This window comes from Staurois parvus, unplaced genomic scaffold (genome assembly GCF_062004578.1).
Source record: "Staurois parvus isolate SC_StPar_1 unplaced genomic scaffold, SC_StPar_1.0 ptg000468l, whole genome shotgun sequence".
NCBI classification, from domain to species: domain Eukaryota; kingdom Metazoa; phylum Chordata; class Amphibia; order Anura; family Ranidae; genus Staurois; species Staurois parvus.
The window spans coordinates 2282101-2306279 of record NW_028318264.1 but is presented as its reverse complement, the minus strand read 5'-3'; the positions used below and the strand labels follow the sequence as shown (position 1 = coordinate 2306279).

At 46.3% G+C, this 24179-nt stretch overlaps 1 protein-coding gene across 1 annotated transcript in view; it reads left to right on the top strand.

Moving 5' to 3' along the window:
* LOC149452718 (uncharacterized) overlaps window positions 1–23951 on the top strand; it is a 103862-nt gene extending 79911 nt beyond the window's left edge. The window contains exons 13-15 of the mRNA XM_089689048.1: window positions 1458–1584; window positions 8189–8374; window positions 23667–23951. Of these exons, the coding sequence (XP_089545174.1) occupies window positions 1458–1584; window positions 8189–8374; window positions 23667–23695 (342 nt within the window). The 3' untranslated portion in view covers window positions 23696–23951. The remainder of the gene's footprint in view (window positions 1–1457; window positions 1585–8188; window positions 8375–23666) is intronic.
* Window positions 23952–24179: the final 228 nt, after the last annotated feature.

Sequence of the window (24179 nt, the reverse complement as noted above, 5' to 3'; positions counted from 1 at the left end):
TAGGCCCAGGCACCATCTTGGGAGGGCCTGTGTCTAGTTTAAAATCGAGATCTTCTGAACTTCAGCAACCATTTTGTATACAAATGCTATATATATATATATATATATATCACAATCAGCATCACAAAGGGCAGGCACAAGTTTGTTAGGAACATAACAGGGTTGTATTCTGCTTTACCTTACCAGTGAAAAGCATGAAGGAATGTAGAATCTGGTCTGCAGGAGAGAATGACCCCTTCTGCCTTGGGAAGCCCCTGTAATGGAATAGATAGTTGTGGAGAACTAAGGTAGCCGCAAGGAAGCTCAGTATTTGAGAGAAAGTGGAACTTAAAGCGATTGTAGACCCTTACATATACCCAGTGAAGTGACTGTTCTCAGGTGATACACAGAGATGAAACAACTCTTTCTACATACGTTTTACCTGCTTATCTGTGGTATTCTCTTATCTACATCCATTCAAAGTACTGACTTTATACAGCTTGTGTGAAAGCTCAGAAAAAAAGGGGCTGAGAGCTGAAATTAGACACTGCAAAGCTCAGTTAGGAGGATCTGAGAGCTGATTGGAATAAGAGACACACGCCCTTCACACAGCTCACAGGAACAGAGATGAGGCTGTCAATCTGCTGGAGGTTCCTCTCCTGTCACCATTTTTCTCTTGGTGTCAGGAAAACTTGTCAGAAGTGATTCATGCTGATAGCAGAGGAACAAGGCAGAAGACAGAAATGACACTTAACTGTTAGTGCTCTTAACTGATAATTAAGTACACTTTATAAAGGGATGTGCTTTGTTCATTATTCATGTCTGAGGTTTACAACCACTTTAAGGAATGCAAACTTCTTTTGGTTCCCTTTGTGTAAGAATTGAATACTCATAAACTGAACTGTTAAATTTATCCTACTGATTTGTAGGAGTAATTGAAGATTCCCAGAATGTTACTGTACTTTACAGCTTCTGAGATAAAAACCTAAAGCAACAGTAGTGTTGTATTGTTCTCATAAAAATTCTGCAACAAAGGGAGCACTCTCTAATCCCTGTGTATCCATACCTAGCTTCTTTGAGAAGGATGTATAAAAAGCATGTTTTTCACAGGGGCTTCTGCTCCCTAAGAAAATGTCCATTTACTTAACCACTTGCCACCCACGCCAATTCTGACATTTCTCTCACAAAAGTTACTGCTGGACTGTCTTTTGTGAAAACTCAGAATTCTCTGCAAACACAGTGCTATGGAAGTCCCCTGTATTAAATGTGTATTTCTGAAATGAAGATTTTATTTCAGGTATAACAAATAAGACATAAAAGATTAGTTTATAGAACTGCAAACATTAAAAATATTAAAAAATATTAGACAACAAAAAAATGTAAGTTTATTTTTAAACAATGATTGCACATTTGCAGTATTTGTCTTGTGTGCCTGTCATTTTTCAATGGCTGTTAATGTATATTTTTTTCTATTCCAGCTTGACTGTCGCCATGTGCGCTTCATTCAGTCTGGATGGGGCTGGTGGGATTCCTGGGATGGAAAGAAGATGGATTACTGGGGTGGTGCTGATTCTTCAATCGGGGGTTGTTCATGTGGAAAAACTGGTACAATACGAAGTAACTGATATGTGATAAGAATGCATTTACATAGGATTCAAGCAAATTTGATTAGTTAGTAGATACGGAAACAAAAAACTGCACTAAAAAATACGTGCCAAACAAAATAAGTGAATAGTAATCAGATAATTGCTGCCACTTCTAATAAATCGATATAACCAAAAACTTCAAAGTGATTTAGTAGCGCTAAATAACACATACATAAATATCAAAGTGAAACTCTTAATGTGAAAAAGACCAAAAAAAAGTCCTTAACCACTTGCTGTCTGCCTGCTGTTTATAAATGGCAGGATGGTGGCACTCCAGGGGCGGGTTGCCGTTCATAAACAGCACCCACCATTTCTAGCCGTGCGCGCTCCCTGGGAGTGCACAGCACCGTGATCCGGTGCCCGCTGTGTCCTCTGGACACAGTGAAACACTGATCGTCGGACAGGACCTCTGTACGAGGTCCCAATCATGTGATCACTGATTGGCAAATCAGTGATCACATGCAAAGTAGTAAGCAAGATGTCACTTGTGACATCATTGCTTACTACGTGTGAAATCTGTGAATGATCTGTGAAATCTGTGAATGATCTATTCACAACAGCCTTGTACCATGTGACAAGCTGTGACCAATCACAGCTCACTCAGTAGTTCTCAATGGCTGCAAGAATGCAGACAGTGTGAAAGAGAAATGATTGCTTTTACATCCTATATGGGTGTAAAAGCAATCACTGTAAAAAAAAATTTAAAATCTTCATCACCCCCCACAAGTAGTACAGTGTCACCATGGTGACACTGTACTGCTAGGGTGACAGTATTTAAAAAAACAAAAAAAAAACAAATAATAATATAAAAAAATAAAATAAAAATGTAAAAATTTTTTTTAAAAATTATAATTTTTGGTTATAAACTAATTTGGTTTATTTTTTTTTTTACTAAAAAGATAACGGAATACATTTTGGCCAAGATTTATGATGAAAGATTATTTATTTGCAAAATTTTATAAGAAAAACACTTTTTTTCAAAAGTTTTAGACATTTTCATTTACATAGCAAAAAAAATTAAAATCCCAGCGGTGAATAAATACCACCAAAATAAAGCTTTATATGTCTCAAAAAAATGGTAAAAAATTCATATGGGTACAGTGCATGACCGCGCAATTGTCATTCAAAGTGTGATAGCGATGAAAGCTGAAAATTGCCCTGGACAGGAAGGGGGTAAAAGTGTCTGGACAGGAAGTGGTTAATAAGCACACAAAATATTCCGATTCTCCAACAAAATTCATAACGTGTTCAAAATAGATATAGTGTTCCCCCTCTTTGGTGTGCACTCACCAGACCGCCATGCCCCCCATTCTCATGGTTGGCTAAATAACTTAAAGATGTATATCCTAAGAGAAGAAGATCACCTCCCACTCAATGACACTCGCCATCTCCAATACACCAAGATCTCACTCACAGATGAAATTCCATTGGTTGGTTGGTAATAGATACTCTCACCACCACCGAGTTCCACAAAATGGCGCTGATCGTGTCACTTCCGGTTCCACTTACATCCCTTCCGGTTGCCGCACAGTTCTGCCCTGACGTGTTTTGTCATATCCAGTTAAATTTGATTACATAGCTATTCATAAAAATTCACAGATGTGTTTATAGGTACTTTTCCATGGGCATCAACAGCAAGCTTTCTGGGGGATGGGTAATATTAAGGAACATTAATTGAAACCAATAGCACTAATATGAAAGAAGCCTTAAAAATGGTACATTTGTGTGACATAAAACATAGCAGCCATTCATAACAGTACACTAGCAAACTTCAGAAGAGAAAAGCTGTAATATGAGAAATAAATTGCTTATGGTTGAACATAATTTGAAAACTTGCTAAAAACTCAGTAAGTTAATTTTTATGCTCAAGAATCTTTGTTTGGTAATTCTATCATACAATGTCTGCATCTGTAGATCCTGCGGGCGAAGTTAGTTGTTACTACATGCACACTTTCTTCCAGTGATGTCAATGACAGGGCCACATGGTGATATTTGATAGCTCTCCCAAGCATTCTAAGCTGCTTGCCATAGCAGCTCTGAAACAGGTGATGCTTTGAAGTTCACAAAGGAACCGTTGATGGAGCCCTTGACATTAACGGTAGCCTCCAATCATATCATAACTTGACACGGTATTAAAATACAATCATACAACCATTTATTTTTTGTAGCTGAACTTCTTTCTAACAAGTACTTCATATAACAGGCAAGGTGTTGTTTCCTGGGTATGTGGTATTAAAGACCCATCCATGTTACTACTCAAAAAAGACAAATAAAATTGGGGATTTCTGGTTTTCTCAGAAATTCCTAGTAATACCTGTGATTTGTAGTAGCTATATAGAGATAGCATACAATCTTTAAATTTTTTTTTAGATAAGTGAGATCATTTTGATGCCCCGAGCCCTTGAAAGCTCTGGATATTCTCTAAATATCTATATTTAATAAAATAATATAAATATGGAAGATGACAAAACTTCAATGTTATTAAAATATTAAATAAACCAATAATCAAAATAGAAAAGAGACTTTCAATGCAATGTTTGAGGTGAAGGTTTATTGTAAACCATGTTTTAGAGAAAAAAAAAATTATATTTTATCATTAGAATATTAAAGTCATCAAAATATTACTTAAAAGTAAATGCTGCAATATTTATTTAAAATATGTCTTAAAATACGCTATGCTTCCCTTTGGTGTTATTCAGGCTGTATTAGACAGTAGGAAACAATCAAACATAAAAAGTAATGGTGTGGAACAATAAAGTGCCTCTAGACTAGTGAGGGCCGCATCTGATTGGGTTCGAGTACTTCTCAGGTTCCATTTGCCAAGGGTTTGGCGAATTTTGGTAAAAAATCAGTGAACCCAACTTAGATTCAAATATCACTGAGGTCTATCTTCTTAAATTCTGTCCTTTTTTAGCGCTATTAGGCAAGCTAGTGTACATAAAGCATGGAAAGATGGGTACTGCCATGGAGGACATATACCAATTTTATGTTATCCATGGGTATATGGGGATGTGGTGAATGTTAGTGATACAGTGAGGGGTTGTTTGGGTGCATAATGTTCTTGCACTTTTATTCTTTCAATCAGGGGTGGACTGACAACTCAATAGGGGATCATGGGGCCCCTGTGTCCTTGCCCAAACTCAAAAAAGCCTATGAAAAAGGTACCAGGGGCATCTCATGGGGCCCCCTACTGACCCCGGGCCCTGGGGCAATGCCCGAGTTTCCAAATGGTCAGTCCGCCCCTGCTTTCAATTGATGGAGCAGAGTGCTGCGAACAAGGCAATTCCAAAAGCACATACTCAGTAACTCAGTAAACAAGTGAATTATCTGTGTTGTGAACCTCAGACTGAAGAAAGGCATTTTGACCTAAATAAAGGCCCTAGTAGCATAAAATAAAAAAAATATATATTCTCAAAATAAACGAAACCCCTTAAAATATCACTCCATTAAAACAAGCCACTTCTTTTTCTAAAGGAAAGAATTGCAGCCGAACAAAGTTAACTATAAATGAACAGCAGCTAAAAGTGACTATTGACCTCAAATCAACCTCAAAATAAAAAGACAAAAAGATCTAATATTAATAGGTAAAAAGGAAGCAAAGGGTTTGATTGCCTAAAGAGCTAGCAATCAGAATTAAACACAGTTTCCTAACTGACACTAAGTTCTCCTTGTGCAGCTAGACACATTTCCCCACAACAGCTTCCAATTCAATGACACTATGGCTGCTCTGCTCCCCCCTCCCTTTCATAGTAAGGTGGATTGCTGGCCAAAAAGTCTGCTTGCCAAAGTTTGGGGGCCATACAGTGCATTCTTTACTTATTTAGTTATTACGGGTACTTATATAATGCTGTTCATTTACATATACTTACTATAGATTCACATCAGTCCCCAACCCTCAAGGAGTATACAGTCCAAGGTCCTTAACACATTCACACACATACTATGGCTGTATAAAAATTCTCTGGAGCAAATGTGCACATAAATTTACCAGAACTGCACATTTTGAAACCCAAAAGGTTCACTTTAAATCCATGGTAGTGGTGAGCCTGAATCACATCCCTACTCCAGACCTCTGAGAAAAGTTGATCATTCACTCATGTTCTGATCACCCTCAGATCAGGACCAGTGCTAGACTATTTTGTGCCCTAGGCAAGACCAGTTACTTGTGCCCCCCCCCCCCCCCAAGGAAAAAAGTTTAAAGTAAAAAATATTTATTCAATAAAACATGAACCTGCTAAAAAAAATGTAACCACTTGCACTCCGGAGGATTTACCCCCCTTCCTGACCAATCCATTTTTTGTGATACGGAGCTGTGTTATTTTAACTGACAATTGCGTGGCTATGCAACACTGTACATAAATTAAATTTATGTCATTTTTTCCCACAAAAAGAGCTTTCTTTTGGTGGTATTTGATCACCTCTGCGGATTTTATTTTTTGCTCTATATACAAAAAAAAGCCCAACAATGTTGAAAAAAAAAACCCTATATTTTGGACTTTTTGCTATAAAACATATCCAATAAAAAATTTAAAAAAATCAAATTTCTTCATAAATTTAGGCCAAAATGTATTCTGCTACATGCTAAAAAATCCCAATACGTGTAAATTAATTTTAAGTTTACGTGAAAGTTATAGTGTCTACAAATGGCTTTATATATACTGGAATTGTAATTTCACTCGACTTAAAGCGGGACTGCGACGGGCATTCTGACACTGGGTGGGAACTGACTAACTGCCACTGACATCCCCAGTGACACTAATACAGTGATCAGTGCTAATAAAAAGCACTTACACTGTACTATCGACACTGGGCAGGAAGGGGTTAATATGTGGGATGATCAAAGGGTTAACTGTGTGCTGTGCTTTCCTGTATGTGCTGTGTGTGTTTTACTAGGGAGACATGCTACTTTGTATTTCTCTGGTGTCTATGCTGACAGGGGAGAGACCTGTGTTGTTTAGACACAGGTCTCTCCCCTGTCAGCTTTCCCTAACAATCCCTGGGTGCTGGCGGGGAATCAGCGGACAGGACCTGGTGATTGACATCCCTGGCCACCAATTCCCTACCCGGAAATGCAAATCACGTGTGTGTATATAATATATATATATATATATATATATATATAAAATGTGTGTATGGATTTTGCACAGTCCTGTAGCAGTAGTCCTGCTATAGTGTGGTGGGCAAGTGGTTAATTGGCCAAAATAAGTGCCAGCAGATATCTCTGACAGGTTCCAGGCTAGAATTCCCCAGGCAATGGGAGGAGATAAAATGCTGTGACAGCAGACAGCCCAGCCCACAAACACACACACAGAACACCTGAACTGAACTTTCCCACACAGTGACAGATCCGACACAACACAACACTACCAACACTGACACAGATCAGCAGGCCCAGCAGGCACTAAAAGAGCAGGCTCTGGGATCATGATGATATCATTACTCACTGACACATTGCACATGTGATGGATGGCCGGTCGGCTGGGTCAGACTCACACAGACACAAGAAATCAGAGTCAGACATTACCTTCCCATTCATCAGCTCTGCCTCCGCTGATGAATGGAAAGAGAAGGTCTGGAACACTACAGTGATCAGCAGCCGCTAGCCAGCTTGCAGTAAGGGACTGAGTCTGAGAGGAACACTGGGAGGATCGGCAGCTCAGCTGCTACACTGGCCCCAGACACCCAACATCTTCCTCTGTCCTTTCTTCCTCCCCCTCTGTTGCCCCTCCCCTCAGCTGAAGGATCATTTATGATGTGGTGGCGTCCCACACAGAGAGAGTGCCTGCCTGTGCTGCTCCCAGGTGCCCCTAGGTGGCAGAGCGCCCTAGGCAGTCGCCTACTTTGCCTAGTGGAATCACTGGCTCTGCCTCGGATACCTTGGTCAATTAATCTTACAATGAAAATGCTCAGCTTGACTGAAAATCAGTGTTTATTGCTCTAGGGACAGTAGAGAAACACCAGCTGAAAACAACCTTTATCTTTATATGTCCTTTATTTCAAATAATAGCAAACATTTCCAGTTACAGACAGATGTAATTGATGAGTTATTACTTTGGGGTACTGCAAAACGGAAAAACAAAAAATGCATGCAAACTGCAGCTAATCAAGGTTTATCTATATGAGTGCTTTTGATGAAAAATCCCACTACAGGGTATCTTTGAAACAATAATAAACCGAAATAAATGATATCAGGTAATTTGCTTGACTTTAGGTTTATTACTAGTTTATAATGCAGCGCTGAGACTATTACAACTAGCCAAACGTACTGAGAGGCTTCTGACAGCATTATAAAGTTTAGATATGGGTTACTTGTAGTCCTAAAGGGAATGGTAGAACCAGGGGCGGACTGACAACTCATGGGGCCCCTGGGCAATAGGGGATCATGGGGCCCCTGTGTCCTTGCCCAAACTCAAAAAAGCCTATGAAAAAGGTACCAGGGGCATCTCATGGGGCCCCCTACCTATCCCGAGCCCTCTGGCAGTGCCCGAGTTTTCAAATGGTCAGTCCGCCCCTGGGTAGAAGACAACCTCTTAACTCAATACTCACTTGGATTTGTTCTTCAGGTACATGTGCACTTCCTGATAAACTCTGCAACTGCGACAGCAATGACAACATCTGGAGAACAGACGATGGTTTCCTACGTGACAAGACAGCTTTGCCAATTAAGGCTGTGTATTTTGGAGACACCAATAACTTCCCACTGGAAATGGCTTACCACAGTATTGGAAAATTAAGATGTAGTGGCAGGGGTATGTAACTCTCTGGATATAAATGGAACTTTATACAGTATAGTATTAGGACTGTAAAGAATTATTTTAGGTGAATAAAGATTCTTTGCAAAGGGTGTCTCAGAAACTGTAAGGATAAATGCTGAACATATTGCCATGCTAAAAGGAAGCTTGGACTAAGATAAATACTGGAGTACCATTGCTGACATCTTACAGAAAATGTTGACTCTGTTTTAGAGCCATAACAAGTATGCAAAAAAAGTTATTTTTAATTACTTGTGAGCCACTAGAAGGTGCTCACATGTGTCTCTATATGTAATATATTAGATCGCCGGCTTCCTTGCTCACCCTCACTTGGTGTGCATCAAAAGATAAATAGTAGAAAAATATGGTACCGCGCTCTAATCAATCATGCAACATCAAAACATGACCTTAATATGTGAAAACAATAATATGCCTTAAGTGGTCATATATATACTCAAATCAATCATTACAGTGAATAAAGTCCATATATTCATGCACTTTGCCTATTTGATTAATATTCCAGTGGTGATCTTAGACTATATGGGAAACAAAAAAAAAAAAACCTTTCTGCAGTGTAGTGCCAGTCTCCCAATAGATGTAATATACAGTATGATACAATGTGCTCTCCTCTGTGGCAAATTGAATAATAGTGTGCAATAGAAACTGCACCGTGGGTCAGTATGATAAGCGAAATCCTTTCCTTCCTCAGCAAGCTGCTTGATCTTATCCTCCTCAGCAAGCTGCTTGATCTTATCCTCCTCGAATGGGACATGTAAAAAAGAAGAAATGCATAGTGTCTTATCTGGGGTACAAGGTTTTAATGTGCGTTGGTATTGCACTCACATGTGAAAAGATAAAGGTGCGCTTTGTATATACAAAAAGCTGCAGACAGCGGTAAGGTCAGCCTTGTAGGTGTGCCTGCGCACACTGTCAATACTCGCCGTTTCTCTGTGCGGATGCGTGGTGACGTCACTGCCCCTCCCCTTTCTTCTTTTTTACATGTCCCATTCGAGGAGGATAAGATCAAGCAGCTTGCTGAGGAAGGAAAGGATTTTGCTTATCATACTGACTAGAGATGAGCGAATCGAAGTAGGCGAAGTGGAATTCGAGTCGAATATTGGAAAATTTTCGATTCGCGCCGAATCCGAAAAATAGCCTACTTCGGACGCGCGAATCGAAATTTTTCCTAAAATGGCGGCGGACATGTGCGGCGACGGAGCGGGGATGTCTGGGAAGGCGCGCAGACAAGGCGCGCTGACCCATAATGCATTCCTTAATGACATGTGATCGCATTAGCCAATCAGCAGCCAGCCAGCCAGCACTGTGTAATGGTCGAGCTATAAATAGCGGCCATTTTAGAATTCTTCATTTGCCTCCAGTCATTCAAGAGAGGCAGACCGCTCTGTATTAGGGACAGAGTTAGGGCCACAGAAACGTTACTTGGGGACAGAGAAACGTTACTTAGGGACAGAGAAGCATTACTCAGGGACACAGAATTGTTAATGAGGGCCACAGAATCGTTACTTAGGGCCAAAGAAACGCTAGTTAGGGCCACAGAATTGTTACTCAGGGACAGACAGAATTGTTACTGAGTGCCAGAGAATTGTTACTTAGGGCCACAGAAACGTTAGTTAGGGCCACAGAATTGTTACTCAGGGACAGACACAGAATTGTTACTAGGGCCACAGAACTGTTACTTAGGGCCACAGAAACGTTATTAGGGCCACAGAATTGTTACTCAGGGACAGACAGAATTGTTACTGAGTGCCAGAGAATTGTTACTTAGGGCCACAGAAACGTTAGTTAGGGCCACAGAATTGTTACTCAGGGACAGACACAGAATTGTTACTGAGGGCCACAGAACTGTTACTTAGGGCCACAGAAACGTTATTAGGGCCACAGAATTCTTACTCAGGGACAGACAGAATTGTTACTGAGTGCCAGAGAATTGTTACTTAGGGCCACAGAAACGTTAGTTAGGGCCACAGAATTGTTACTCAGGGACAGACACAGAATTGTTACTGAGAGCCACAGAACTGTTACTGAGGGCCACAGAAACGTTAGTTAGGGCCACAGAATTGTTACTCAGGGACAGACACAGAATTGTTACTGAGAGCCACAGAACTGTTACTGAGGGCCACAGAAACGTTAGTTAGGGCCACAGAATTGTTACTCAGGGACAGACAGAATTGTTACTGAGTGCCAGAGAATTGTTACTTAGGGCCACAGAAACGTTAGTTAGGGCCACAGAATTGTTACTCAGGGACAGACACAGAATTGTTACTGAGGGCCACAGAACTGTTACTTAGGGCCACAGAAACGTTATTAGGGCCACAGAATTGTTACTCAGGGACAGACAGAATTGTTACTGAGTGCCAGAGAATTGTTACTTAGGGCCACAGAAACGTTAGTTAGGGCCACAGAATTGTTACTCAGGGACAGACACAGAATTGTTACTGAGGGCCACAGAACTGTTACTTAGGGCCACAGAAACGTTATTAGGGCCACAGAATTGTTACTCAGGGACAGACAGAATTGTTACTGAGTGCCAGAGAATTGTTACTTAGGGCCACAGAAACGTTAGTTAGGGCCACAGAATTGTTACTCAGGGACAGACACAGAATTGTTACTGAGAGCCACAGAACTGTTACTGAGGGCCACAGAAACGTTAGTTAGGGCCACAGAATTGTTACTCAGGGACAGACACAGAATTGTTACTGAGGGACACAGAATTATTACTGAGGGCCACAGAACCGTTACTTAGGGCCACAGAAACGTTAATCAGGGACACAGAATTGTTACTGAGGGCCACAGAACCGTTACTTAGGGCCACATAAACGTTAATCAGGGACACAGAATTGTTACTGAGGGCCACAGAACCGTTACTTAGGGCCACAGAATTGTTACTCACGGACAGACACAGAATTGTTTCTTGAGGGACACAGAATTGTTACTGAGGGCCACAGAACCGTTACTTAGGGCCACAGAAACGTTAATCAGGGACACAGAATTGTTACTGAGGGCCACAGAACCGTTACTTAGGGCCACGTAAACGTTAATCAGGGACAGACACAGAATTGTTACTGAGGGACACAGAATTGTTACTGAGGGACACAGAATTGTTACTGAGGGACACAGAATTGTTACTGAGGGCCACAGAACCGTTACTTAGGGCCACAGAATTGTTACTTAGGGACACAGAATTGTTACTGAGGGCCACAGAACCGTTACTTAGGGCCACAGAATTGTTACTTAGGGACACAGAATTGTTACTGAGGGCCACATAACCGTTACTTAGGGCCACATAATTGTTACTCAGGGACAGACACAGAATTGTTACTGAGGGACACAGAATTGTTACTGAGGGCCACAACCGTTACTTAGGGCCACAGAATTGTTACTCAGGGACACAGAATTGTTACTGAGGGCCACAGAACCGTTACTTAGGGCCACAGAATTGTTACTCAGGGACACAGAATTGTTACTGAGGGCCACAGAACCGTTACTTAGGGCCACAGAATTGTTACTCAGGGACAGACACAGAATTGTTACAGAGGGACACAGAATTGTTACTGAGGGCCACAGAACCGTTACTTAGGGCCACATAAAAGTTAATCAGGGGCACAGAATTGTTACTGAGGGCCACAGAACCGTTACTTAGGGCCACAGAATTGTTACTCAGGGACAGACACAGAATTGTTACTGAGGGACACAGAATTGTTACTGAGGGCCACAGAACCGTTACTTAGGGCCACAGAAACGTTAATCAGGGACACAGAATTGTTACTGAGGGCCACAGAACCGTTACTTAGGGCCACATAAACGTTAATCAGGGACACATAATTGTTACTGAGGGCCACAGAACCGTTACTTAGGGCCACAGAATTGTTACTCAGGGACACAGAATTGTTACTGAGGGCCACAGAACTGTTACTTAGGGCCACAGAATTGTTACTCAGGGACACAGAATTGTTACTGAGGGCCACAGAATGTTACTTAGGGCCACAGAAAGGTTACTCAGGGACACAGAATTGTTACTGAGGGCCACAGAACTGTTACTTAGGGCCACAGAATTGTTACTCGGACAGACACAGAATTGTTACTCAGGGACACAGAATTGTTACTGAGGGCCACAGAACCGTTACTTAGGGCCACATAAACGTTAATCAGGGACACAGAATTGTTACTGAGGGCCACAGAACCGTTACTTAGGGCCACAGAATTGTTACTCAGGGACAGACACAGAATTGTTACTGAGGGACACAGAATTGTTACTGAGGGCCACAGAACCGTTACTTAGGGCCACAGAAACGTTAATCAGGGACACAGAATTGTTACTGAGGGCCACAGAACCGTTACTTAGGGCCACATAAACGTTAATCAGGGACACATAATTGTTACTGAGGGCCACAGAACCGTTACTTAGGGCCACAGAATTGTTACTCAGGGACACAGAATTGTTACTGAGGGCCACAGAACTGTTACTTAGGGCCACAGAATTGTTACTCAGGGACACAGAATTGTTACTGAGGGCCACAGAATGTTACTTAGGGCCACAGAAAGGTTACTCAGGGACACAGAATTGTTACTGAGGGCCACAGAACTGTTACTTAGGGCCACAGAATTGTTACTCGGACAGACACAGAATTGTTACTCAGGGACACAGAATTGTTACTGAGGGCCACAGAACCGTTACTTAGGGCCACATAAACGTTAATCAGGGACACAGAATTGTTACTGAGGGCCACAGAACCGTTACTTAGGGCCACATAATTGTTACTCAGGGACAGACACAGAATTGTTACTGAGGGACACAGAATTGTTACTGAGGGCCACAGAACCGTTACTTAGGGCCACAGAATTGTTACTCAGGGACAGACACAGAATTGTTACTCAGGGACACAGAATTGTTACTCAGGGACACAGAATCGTTGAATTAAAGAGTATGTCAGACAACATGCAGAGGAGTGGCAGAGGAGGCAATGTTTTAGGAGCGAGCAGACGTGGCAGCAGAGGAAGGGGTCGAGGCAGCACTATTCGCAGCCAGAGGCCAGTGCTCCCGGTGTCATCCAGCGGTCGTGTCTCCACCGACAACCCTGCCGTCGTCGATTGGTTGGCTCGGTCGTCTTCCTCTTCCCAGGTCACCTCTGACACCTACAGCCAACGGTCGGTGGGTACGTCAGACACAACCGTTAGTTGGCATGGCCCGGGACCAAGCCCACTGAAATCACGTGTCCTCTACCTGCCCCTGTCCTTTGGTGTTCCCTCACCAAGCGAAGTATCGCATGCTGTGGGCTCAGCCCCACTGTACAGTGAGGAAGAGCTAACAGAGGGCGGTCAGGAACGGGGGGAGACATCCGCCTTTTCAGCAGCCAGGCAAAGAAGTAGTGGCGAGGAGAGTGGCTCGGTAGCCGGTCTAGAGACAGGTCTGTCTCCTGACCCAGACGCAGCCGAGGGGGCTAGTAGTGAGGCGGAGACCCTACTTGATGATGAGGAGGTTGATCGCACTTGGCAGCCTCGTCGTCATCAGGCAATTTCTTCCGCATCATCAGGAGAAGAGGGTGGCAGCTTGGCAGCGAGCAAAACAGTCGGTGGGTTGCCCAGGAGACAGCAGCAGGGTCGCAGCAGTGTCAGTGGAGCCAAACGGCCACGAAGTAGAGCACCAGCTCCACTGCAGCCTACCACCACGGCCAGTAGTGGTGCCGGTGTGCACGGAGGAAGTAGCAGTCAGCCAGTGAGGAGTAGCGGGGGCAAAGTTTCCTACTCGGCGGTGTGGCAATTTTTTGTCAAGCCGCCCGAGGAAGTAAACGTAGCCGTATGTCGACTATGTGGCCAGAAAGTCAAGCGTGGCCAGGGGGCCCATGTTGGGACTACAGCGTTGCGGCAGCATATGCAGCGTCGCCATTTGGTGGCCTGGGAAAACCGTGATAAAGATATGGCGGTTCTGCCCGCCCCAGCCCCCGCTCCATCACCCGCTCCGTTACTTGCTCCGTCACCTGACGTCAATCGCCCTCCATCAGCCAGTCAAGGCTCCAACACCTCTGGTGAGGGGAGTTGTCGCTCGTTGGCATCTTCCGCTCGTTCAGATGCTCCTTCTCCTGCTACTCCTCTTCACGGATTCCGTCAGCAATCTTTCTTGGAATCCGTTTCCAAGAGACAACAGTTTGCGAGCACGCACCCGACGGTGCAAAAGCTGAACGTCCTCCTGTCCAAGTTGCTGGTGCTGCAGTCCCTCCCTTTCCAAGTGGTGGACTCAGCACATTTCCGAGAAATGATGGCTTGTGCCGCGCCGCGGTGGAGAGTGCCAAGCCGTCATTTCTTCGCCAAAAAGGCAGTGCCAGCCCTGCATTCACATGTAGAAGAGATGGTGGGCCAGTCTTTGAGCATGTCGGTCTCTGCCAAAGTGCACGGCAGCGCCGACGTGTGGAGCTGTAACTACGGTCAGGGACAGTACATGTCATTTACGGCCCACTGGGTGAACGTGGTGCCGTCACAGCCGCACCAGCAACTTGGACAGGTCACGCCGCTTTTGCCTCCACGTTTGCACGTCCTTGGTCCGGCAAAGATGTCCGCCTCTACCACCTCTTCTTCCGCCGTGTCCTCAGCCCCCACCCCTGTGCCAAGTCCCATTACCCGACCGGCATATCACATGTGCAGGGCGCAACGGTGTCACGCTGTGCTGCACCTGGTATGCCTTGGCGAACGTAGTCACACAGGGGAGGAACTTCTCAGTGTAATGAACAGAGAAATCAACAGATGGCTGTCTCCGCGCAAACTCAAAATCGGAACCATGTTGACCGACAACGGAAAGAACATGTTGTCTGCTCTGTGTCAAGGGAGGTTGTGCCATGCGCCATGCATGGCTCACGTGTTCAATCTGGTTGTCAAGCGGTTCCTAAAATCCACCATCCCACTGCAAGACATCCTTAAAATGTCACGTAAACTTTGCATGCATTTCAGCCATTCCTACACCGCAAAGCACACCCTCCTTGAGCTGCAGCGGCAGAACGGAATTGCACAGCATCGCCTGATCTGCGACGTTGCAACAAGGTGGAATTCAACCCTACACATGTTAGACCGCCTTTACGAACAGCGAAAGGCCATCACCGATTTCCTGATGTTACAAGCGGATAAAGGTACTCCCCTGTGTAACTTTGATGTCAGCCATTGGCAGCTCATGCGTGACACCTGCCGCTTGCTCAGGCCCTTTGAGGAGGCCACGCTATTCGTGAGTCGGCAGGACTATGGGATGAACAACGTCATTCCTCTGTTGCACGTCCTGGAACAAATGCTGTTAACAATGGCTGGTCAGGGTGCGGTAGACGTGGCGCACAGATCTCAACGCCACATGACCCCTGTGGGGGCAGGACAGGAAGAAGAGGAGGAGGTAGAGGAGGACATTTGTGCTCAGGAATTATTGAGTGAAATGGGTGGTTTTTCCACTCAGCGGACAGGAGTGGAGGAGCAGGAGCATCTGGTAGAGGAGGAGGAGGAGGAGGAGACAGAGGACCCAGACGCACCGTGGCAGTATGCTGTGGAGATGGAGGCAGGGAGTCCCTCGCATTCCTTGGCACAAATGGCCCATAGCATGCTCAGTTGCTTGCGTAGCGACAGCCGAATAATAACCATCAGACAGAGGGATGACTTTTGGCTGTCCACCTTGTTGGACCCTCGCTACCGTTCAAAAATGGTGGCCTTTTTCACACCTGCTGAGAGGGAGGCCAAAATAACGTACTATAAAAACCACCTATGTAGTCAGTTGGTCTCTGCCTTTGTGCGCCAACGTCCATCCTCAGACACTGTGGGCCCTGTGCGCTCGCGTTCCGCTGCCATGGCAGCAGGGGAGGGGTGGGGTGGTAGGAGCAGTGGCAGCTCCACCAGCAGCGGCTGCCTCAGTCTGCAGTCGATGATGAGTAGCTTTCTTCACCAGCGCAGTGAGGAAACTACTAACCAGCCGCAGCAGCAGCAGCAGCATCAGGTGGACCTGGAGCAGGACCTCAAACAACAGGCTTGGGCCTACTTGGACAGCACCCTGCCAACCGAGGTAGACAATCCCCTTGACTACTGGGCAAAGAAACTTGACCTTTGGCCCCAACTAGCTGAATTTGCCCTTGAAAGGCTGTCATGCCCGGCCAGTAGCGTGGCATCGGAGCGCGTGTTTAGTGCGGCAGGAGGTATTGTAACTCCGCGGAGGACACGACTGTCCACCCAAAGTGTGGAGAGACTCACGTTTGTGAAAATGAATCAGGCGTGGATTAGTCTGGATTTCAAACCACCAGTTCCTGACACAACTGACTAAATCCGCCATGAATCATGCCTCAAACATGTGCCACTTTCAGGTCTCCTCACACACTGCTGGTGTGTTCCATTTTTTGTCATAGGGTGCTGGCAGATTACGGGCCTCCCATAGCTGCTGCCAGGCCCCTAATCTGCCATAGGCCTCTATATACCGCCTCCTCATGCTGCTGCCAAGTCCAGAGTCTGTCATGGGTCCCTGTACGGCCTCCCATTGCTGCTGTCTCCATCGCCACACTCTGCCATGTGCCACTTTCAGGTCTCCTCACACTGCTGGTGTGTTGAATTTTTTGACATAGGGTGCTGGCAGATTACGGGCCTCCTATAGCTGCTGCCAGGCCCCTAATCTGCCATAGGCCCCTATATACCGCCTCCTCATGCTGCTGCCAAGTCCAGAGTCTGTCATGGGTCCCTGTACGGCCTCCCATTGCTGCTGTCTCCATCGCCACACTCTGCCATGTGCCACTTTCAGGTCTCCTCACACACTGCTGGTGTGTTCAATTTTTTGACATAGGGTGCTGGCAGATTACGGGCCTCCTATAGCTGCTGCCAGGCCCCTAATCTGCCATAGGCCTCTATATACCGCCTCCTCATGCTGCTGCCAAGTCCAGAGTCTGTCATGGGTCCCTGTACGGCCTCCCATTGCTGCTGTCTCCATCGCCACACTCTGCCATGTGCCACTTTCAGGTCTCCTCACACTGCTGGTGTGTTGAATTTTTTGACATAGGGTGCTGGCAGATTACGGGCCTCCTATAGCTGCTGCCAGGCCCCTAATCTGCCATAGGCCCCTATATACCGCCTCCTCATGCTGCTGCCAAGTCCAGAGTCTGTCATGGGTCCCTGTACGGCCTCCCAATGCTGCTGTCTCCATCGCCACACTCTGCCATGTGCCACTTTCAGGTCTCCTCACACACTGCTGGTGTGTTCAATTTTTTGACATAGGGTGCTGGCAGATTACGGGCCTCCTATAGCTGCTGCCAGGCCCCTAATCTGCCATAGGCCTCTATATACCGCCTCCTCATGCTGCTGCCAAGTCCAGAGTCTGTCATGGGTCCCTGTACGGCCTCCCATTGCTGCTGTCTCCATCGCCACACTCTGCCATGTGCCACTTTCAGGTCTCCTCACACTGCTGGTGTGTTGAATTTTTTGACATAGGGTGCTGGCAGATTACCGGCCTCCTATAGCTGCTGCCAGGCCCCTAATCTGCCATAGGCCCCTATATACCGCCTCCTCATGCTGCTGCCAAGTCCAGAGTCTGTCATGGGTCCCTGTACGGCCTCCCATTGCTGCTGTCTCCATCGCCACACTCTGCCATGTGCCACTTTCAGGTCTCCTCACACTGCTGGTGTGTTGAATTTTTTGACATAGGGTGCTGGCAGATTACGGGCCTCCCATAGCTGCTGCCAGGCCCCTAATCTGCCATGGGCCCCTATATACCACCTCCTCATGCTGCTGCCAAGTCCAGAGTCTGTCATGGGTCCCTGTACGGCCTCCCATTGCTGCTGTCTCCATCGCCACACTCTGCCATGTGCCACTTTCAGGTCTCCTCACACACTGCTGGTGTGTTCAATTTTTTGACATAGGGTGCTGGCAGATTACGGGCCTCCTATAGCTGCTGCCAGGCCCCTAATCTGCCATAGGCCTCTATATACCGCCTCCTCATGCTGCTGCCAAGTCCAGAGTCTGTCATGGGTCCCTGTACGGCCTCCCATTGCTGCTGTCTCCATCGCCACACTCTGCCATGTGCCACTTTCAGGTCTTCTCACACTGCTGGTGTGTTGAATTTTTTGACATAGGGTGCTGGCAGATTACGGGCCTCCTATAGCTGCTGCCAGGCCCCTAATCTGCCATAGGCCCCTATATACCGCCTCCTCATGCTGCTGCCAAGTCCAGAGTCTGTCATGGGTCCCTGTACGGCCTCCCATTGCTGCTGTCTCCATCGCCACACTCTGCCATGTGCCACTTTCAGGTCTCCTCACACTGCTGGTGTGTTGAATTTTTTGACATAGGGTGCTGGCAGATTACCGGCCTCCCATAGCTGCTGCCAGGCCCCTAATCTGCCATAGGCCCCTATATACCGCCTCCTCATGCTGCTGCCAAGTCCAGAGTCTGTCATGGGTCCCTGTACGGCCTCCCATTGCTGCTGTCTCCATCGCCACACTCTGCCATGTGCCACTTTCAGGTCTCCTCACACACTGCTGGTGTGTTCAATTTTTTGACATAGGGTGCTGGCAGATTACGGGCCTCCTATAGCTGCTGCCAGGCCCCTAATCTGCCATAGGCCTCTATATACCGCCTCCTCATGCTGCTGCCAAGTCCAGAGTCTGTCATGGGTCCCTGTACGGCCTCCCATTGCTGCTGTCTCCATCGCCACACTCTGCCATGTGCCACTTTCAGGTCTCCTCACACTGCTGGTGTGTTGAATTTTTTGACATAGGGTGCTGGCAGATTACGGGCCTCCTATAGCTGCTGCCAGGCCCCTAATCTGCCATAGGCCCCTATATACCGCCTCCTCATGCTGCTGCCAAGTCCAGAGTCTGTCATGGGTCCCTGTACGGCCTCCCATTGCTGCTGTCTCCATCGCCACACTCTGCCATGTGCCACTTTCAGGTCTCCTCACACACTGCTGGTGTGTTGAATTTTTTGACATAGGGTGCTGGCAGATTACGGGCCTCCTATAGCTGCTGCCAGGCCCCTAATCTGCCATAGGCCCCTATATACCGCCTCCTCATGCTGCTGCCAAGTCCAGAGTCTGTCATGGGTCCCTGTACGGCCTCCCATTGCTGCTGTCTCCATCGCCACACTCTGCCATGTGCCACTTTCAGGTCTCCTCACACTGCTGGTGTGTTGAATTTTTTGACATAGGGTGCTGGCAGATTACGGGCCTCCTATAGCTGCTGCCAGGCCCCTAATCTGCCATGGGCCCCTATATACCGCCTCCTCATGCTGCTGCCAAGTCCAGAGTCTGTCATGGGTCCCTGTACGGCCTCCCATTGCTGCTGTCTCCATCGCCACACTCTGCCATGTGCCACTTTCAGGTCTCCTCACACTGCTGGTGTGTTGAATTTTTTGACATAGGGTGCTGGCAGATTACGGGCCTCCCATAGCTGCTGCCAGGCCCCTAATCTGCCATGGGCCCCTATACCGACTCCTCATGCTGTGACGTTGCAACAAGGTGGAATTCAACCCTACATATGTTAGACCGCCTTTACGAACAGCAAAAGGCCATCACAGATTTCCTGATGTTAAAAGCGGATAAAGGTACTCCCTGTGTAACTTAGATGTCAGCCATTGGCAGCTCATGCGTGACACCTGCGCTTGCTCAGGCCCTTTGAGGAGGCCACGCTATTCGTGAGTCGGCAGGACTATGGGATGAACGACGTCATTCCTCTGTTGCACGTCCTGGAACAAATGCTGTTAACAATGGCTGGTCAGGGTGCGGTAGACGTGGCGCACAGATCTCAACGCCACATGACCCCTGTGGGGGCAGGACAGGAAGAAGAGGAGGAGGTAGAGGAGGACATTGGTGCTCAGGAATTATTGAGTGAAATGGGTGGTTTTTCCACTCAGCGGACAGGAGTGGAGGAGCAGGAGCATCTGGTAGAGGAGGAGGAAGAGGAGACAGAGGACCCAGACGCACCGTGGCAGTATGCTGTGGAGATGGAGGCAGGGAGTCCCTCGCATTCCTTGGCACAAATGGCCCATAGCATGCTCGCTTGCTTGCGTAGCGACAGCCGAATAATAACCATCAGACAGAGGGATGACTTTTGGCTGTCCACCTTGTTGGACCCTCGCTACCGTTCAAAAATGGTGGCCTTTTTCACACCTGCTGAGAGGGAGGCCAAAATAACGTACTATAAAAACCACCTATGTAGTCAGTTGGTCTCTGCCTGTCTGCGCCAACGTCCATCCTCAGACACTGTGGGCCCTGTGCGCTCGCGTTCCGCTGCCATGGCAGCAGGGGAGGGGTGGGGTGGTAGGAGCAGTGGCAGCTCCACCAGCAGCGGCTGCCTCAGTCTGCAGTCGATGATGAGTAGCTTTCTTCACCAGCGCAGTGAGGAAACTACTAACCAGCCGCAGCAGCAGCAGCAGCAGCATCAGGTGGACCTGGAGCAGGACCTCAAACAACAGGCTTAGGCCTACTTGGACAGCACCCTGCCAACCGAGGTAGACAATCCCCTTGACTACTGGGCAACGAAACTTGACCTTTGGCCCCAACTAGCTGAATTTGCCCTTGAAAGGCTGTCATGCCCGGCCAGTAGCGTGGCATCGGAGCGCGTGTTTAGTGCGGCAGGAGGTATTGCAACTCCGCGGAGGACACGACTGTCCACCCAAAGTGTGGAGAGACTCACGTTTGTGAAAATGAATCAGGCGTGGATTAGTCTGGATTTCAAACCACCAGTTCCTGACACAACTGACTAAATCCGCCATGAATCATGCCCCAAACATGTGCCACTTTCAGGTCTCCTCACACTGCTGGTGTGTTCCATTTTTTGTCATAGGGTGCTGGCAGATTACGGGCCTCCCATAGCTGCTGCCAGGCCCCTAATCTGCCATGGGCCCCTATACCGCCTCCTCATGCTGCTGCCAAGTCCAGGGTCTCTCATGGGTCCCTGTACGGCCTCCCATTGCTGCTGTCTCCATCGCCACACTCTGCCATGTGCCACTTTCAGGTCTCCTCACACTGCTGGTGTGTTCCATTTTTTGTCATAGGGTGCTGGCAGATTACGGGCCTCCCATAGCTGCTGCCAGGCCCCTAATCTGCCATGGGCCCCCGTACCGACTCCTCATGCTGCTGCCAGGCCCGTAATCTGTCATGGGCCCCTGTTGTCGCTTGTTGGCATATTCCGCTCGTTCAGATTCTCCTTCTCCTGCTACTCCTCTTCACGGATTCCGTCAGCAGTCTTTCTTGGAATCCGTTTCCAAGAGACAACATTTTGCGAGCACGCACCCGACGGTGCAGAAGCTGAACGTCCTCCTGTCCAAGTTGCTGCTGCCAGGCTCGTAATCTGTCATGCGCCCCTGTACCGCCTCCTCATGCTGCTGCCAGGTCCAGAGTGTGTCATGGGCCCCCGTACCGACTCCTCATGCTGCTGCCAGGCCCGTAATCTGTCATGGGCCCCTGTACCGCCTCCCCATGCTGCTGCCAGGTCCAGAGTGTGTCATGGGTCCCTGTACGGCCTCCCATTGCTGCTGCCAGGCCCGTAATCTGCCATGGGCCCCCGTACCGACTCCTCATGCTGCTGCCAGGCCCGTAATCTGTCATGGGCCCCTGTACCGCCTCCTCATGCTGCTGCCAGGTCCAGAGTGTGTCATGGGTCCCTGTACGGCCTCCCATTGCTGCTGTCTCTATCGCCACACTCTGCCATGTGCCACTTTCAGGTCTCCTCACACTGCTGGTGGTTTCCATTTTTGTCATAGGGTGCTGTATGGCCTCCCATTGCTGCTGCCTCCACTGCCACACTGTGGCTCCACACTCTGGTTTTGGCCCCGTGACTGCCCAAATGAGTGAAGTGTGCGGTGATTCTAAGATCGACGGCACTCATCTGCATGTCATACTGACTGACAGTATTATTTCTCTTCCCCAGCAGACTCCAAGGGCATTTAAATTAAAGGTACAGTGTTCTGCACTAATATTAAGTCTCTCTGAAGCCTAGAAACACCCTTTTTTAAGTTAAATTCACAGCGAATATATTCGACTCGAATCGAAATTTTTCCACGAATTCGCCGAATCAGTCGAATCGAATTTTTGAATACTTCGCTCATCTCTAATACTGACCCACAGTGCAGTTTCTATTGCACACTATTATTCAATTTGCCACAGAGGAGAGCACATTGTATCATACTGTATATTACATCTACTGGGAGACTGGCACTACACTGTAGAAAGGATTTTTTTTTTTTTCCCCATATAGTCTAAGATCACCACTGGAATATTAATCAAATACGCAAAGTGCATAAATATATGGACTTTATTCACTGTAATGATTGATTTGAGTATATATATGCACACTTAAGGCATATTATTGTTTTCACAGATTAAGGTCATGTTTTGATGTTGCATGATTGATTAGAGCGCGGTACCATATTTTTCTACTACATAACAAGTATGCAGCTACTGAATGCATAGTGAAGGCAGAACATTAGATTTGCCTATTGTTTTGGGGAAAGTGGCATAAAATAGTGACACCTTTAATGAACATGTTCAGCAGGCAACAATAACTTTTTGAAGGATCAGTCAGCAATAGTGGCATACATATTTCTCTCAGTAATGGTCTATTTTAATACAGCCAGAACAATTGTGCACAGATTGGTCAAGCTTATACTACATAATGGCTGTCCAACCAATTCAAGTAGAAGGCTTCATCATGCACACTGGGAGAAAAAAAAGCCACTTTTAAGGGGATTTTTTTAATTTGCCTCTAGACACCCCTTCATGTTAGCCTACTGTATATGTCCATGCACATATAGGCATTTACAGGCATTTAGAGGCAGAAACAAATCCCAGAGCCAGCACCATTTGCAGCTAAAAAACATCTGATATGCTTAAACGTGTGTCAGCATGTCTAAGTACATGTTAATTCTAGGCCCGTCAAGCTCTTAAGCGGTCATTCGTTTCAGTGGCCAGAGAAAATTAATATTCTGGCCAATGAAATGAATGAATACCCAAGCACTTGCCATGCCTAAATGCATCTAAATGTGTTTGCAGAAACGTGCATGAGGCCTAAGACTGGCCATACACTATACAATTTTCTGTCCAATTTCTACCCAATTTCCTTTAGATTTACCTTCAACTATGTAGTGCAAGAGCCTGCCTAATTGGATACAACTGAAAGTGTTGTTTAGGTTTGACCTCCTATTATATGGTTTTTGGTAAATCTAAACCAAAAATCTCAAGAAAATTGTATAATGTATGGCCAGCCTTAGTATGCAATTTCAAATTTATTACTACCATTTTTTGTTATGGAATCATATTTTATCTCTTCTGTTTTAGCTAAGAAAAACAAAGACATGCAACACTAAAAAGTTATTGTAAATATGTTGAAGACAATGCAGACTGCAATACAATGAAGATATGACGTGCTTCTTACTTACCGTATACTTATAGTTCTTATACTATGAGTTGTCCCTTTCATTTTATTACTTTTGATTAAACTACATTTTAAATGATTTGTGCTTCCCTACTTTTTCACTTGCATTCTGCAAATATAAAACAATACATTTTTGGAATCATGTTATATTTCAAAAGAGAATCGCATGAATAAAAAGTTTTGCTGCACTTTATTAAGATTGTACAATGTACTGAAAATGTTTTGTGTCAGCTGTATGTGATGGAGAAACATGAGTTTTCCAGACCAGCTCTGCATCATGTCTATCAATTCCACACAGCTCTGAAAACTCTAATGTCCTACTGTTGATTGGAAGAGGGCAGGGGAAGACTGACCATTTGGAAACTCAGGCACTGCCCAAGGGCCCGGGGTCAGTAGAGGGCCCCATGAGATGCTCC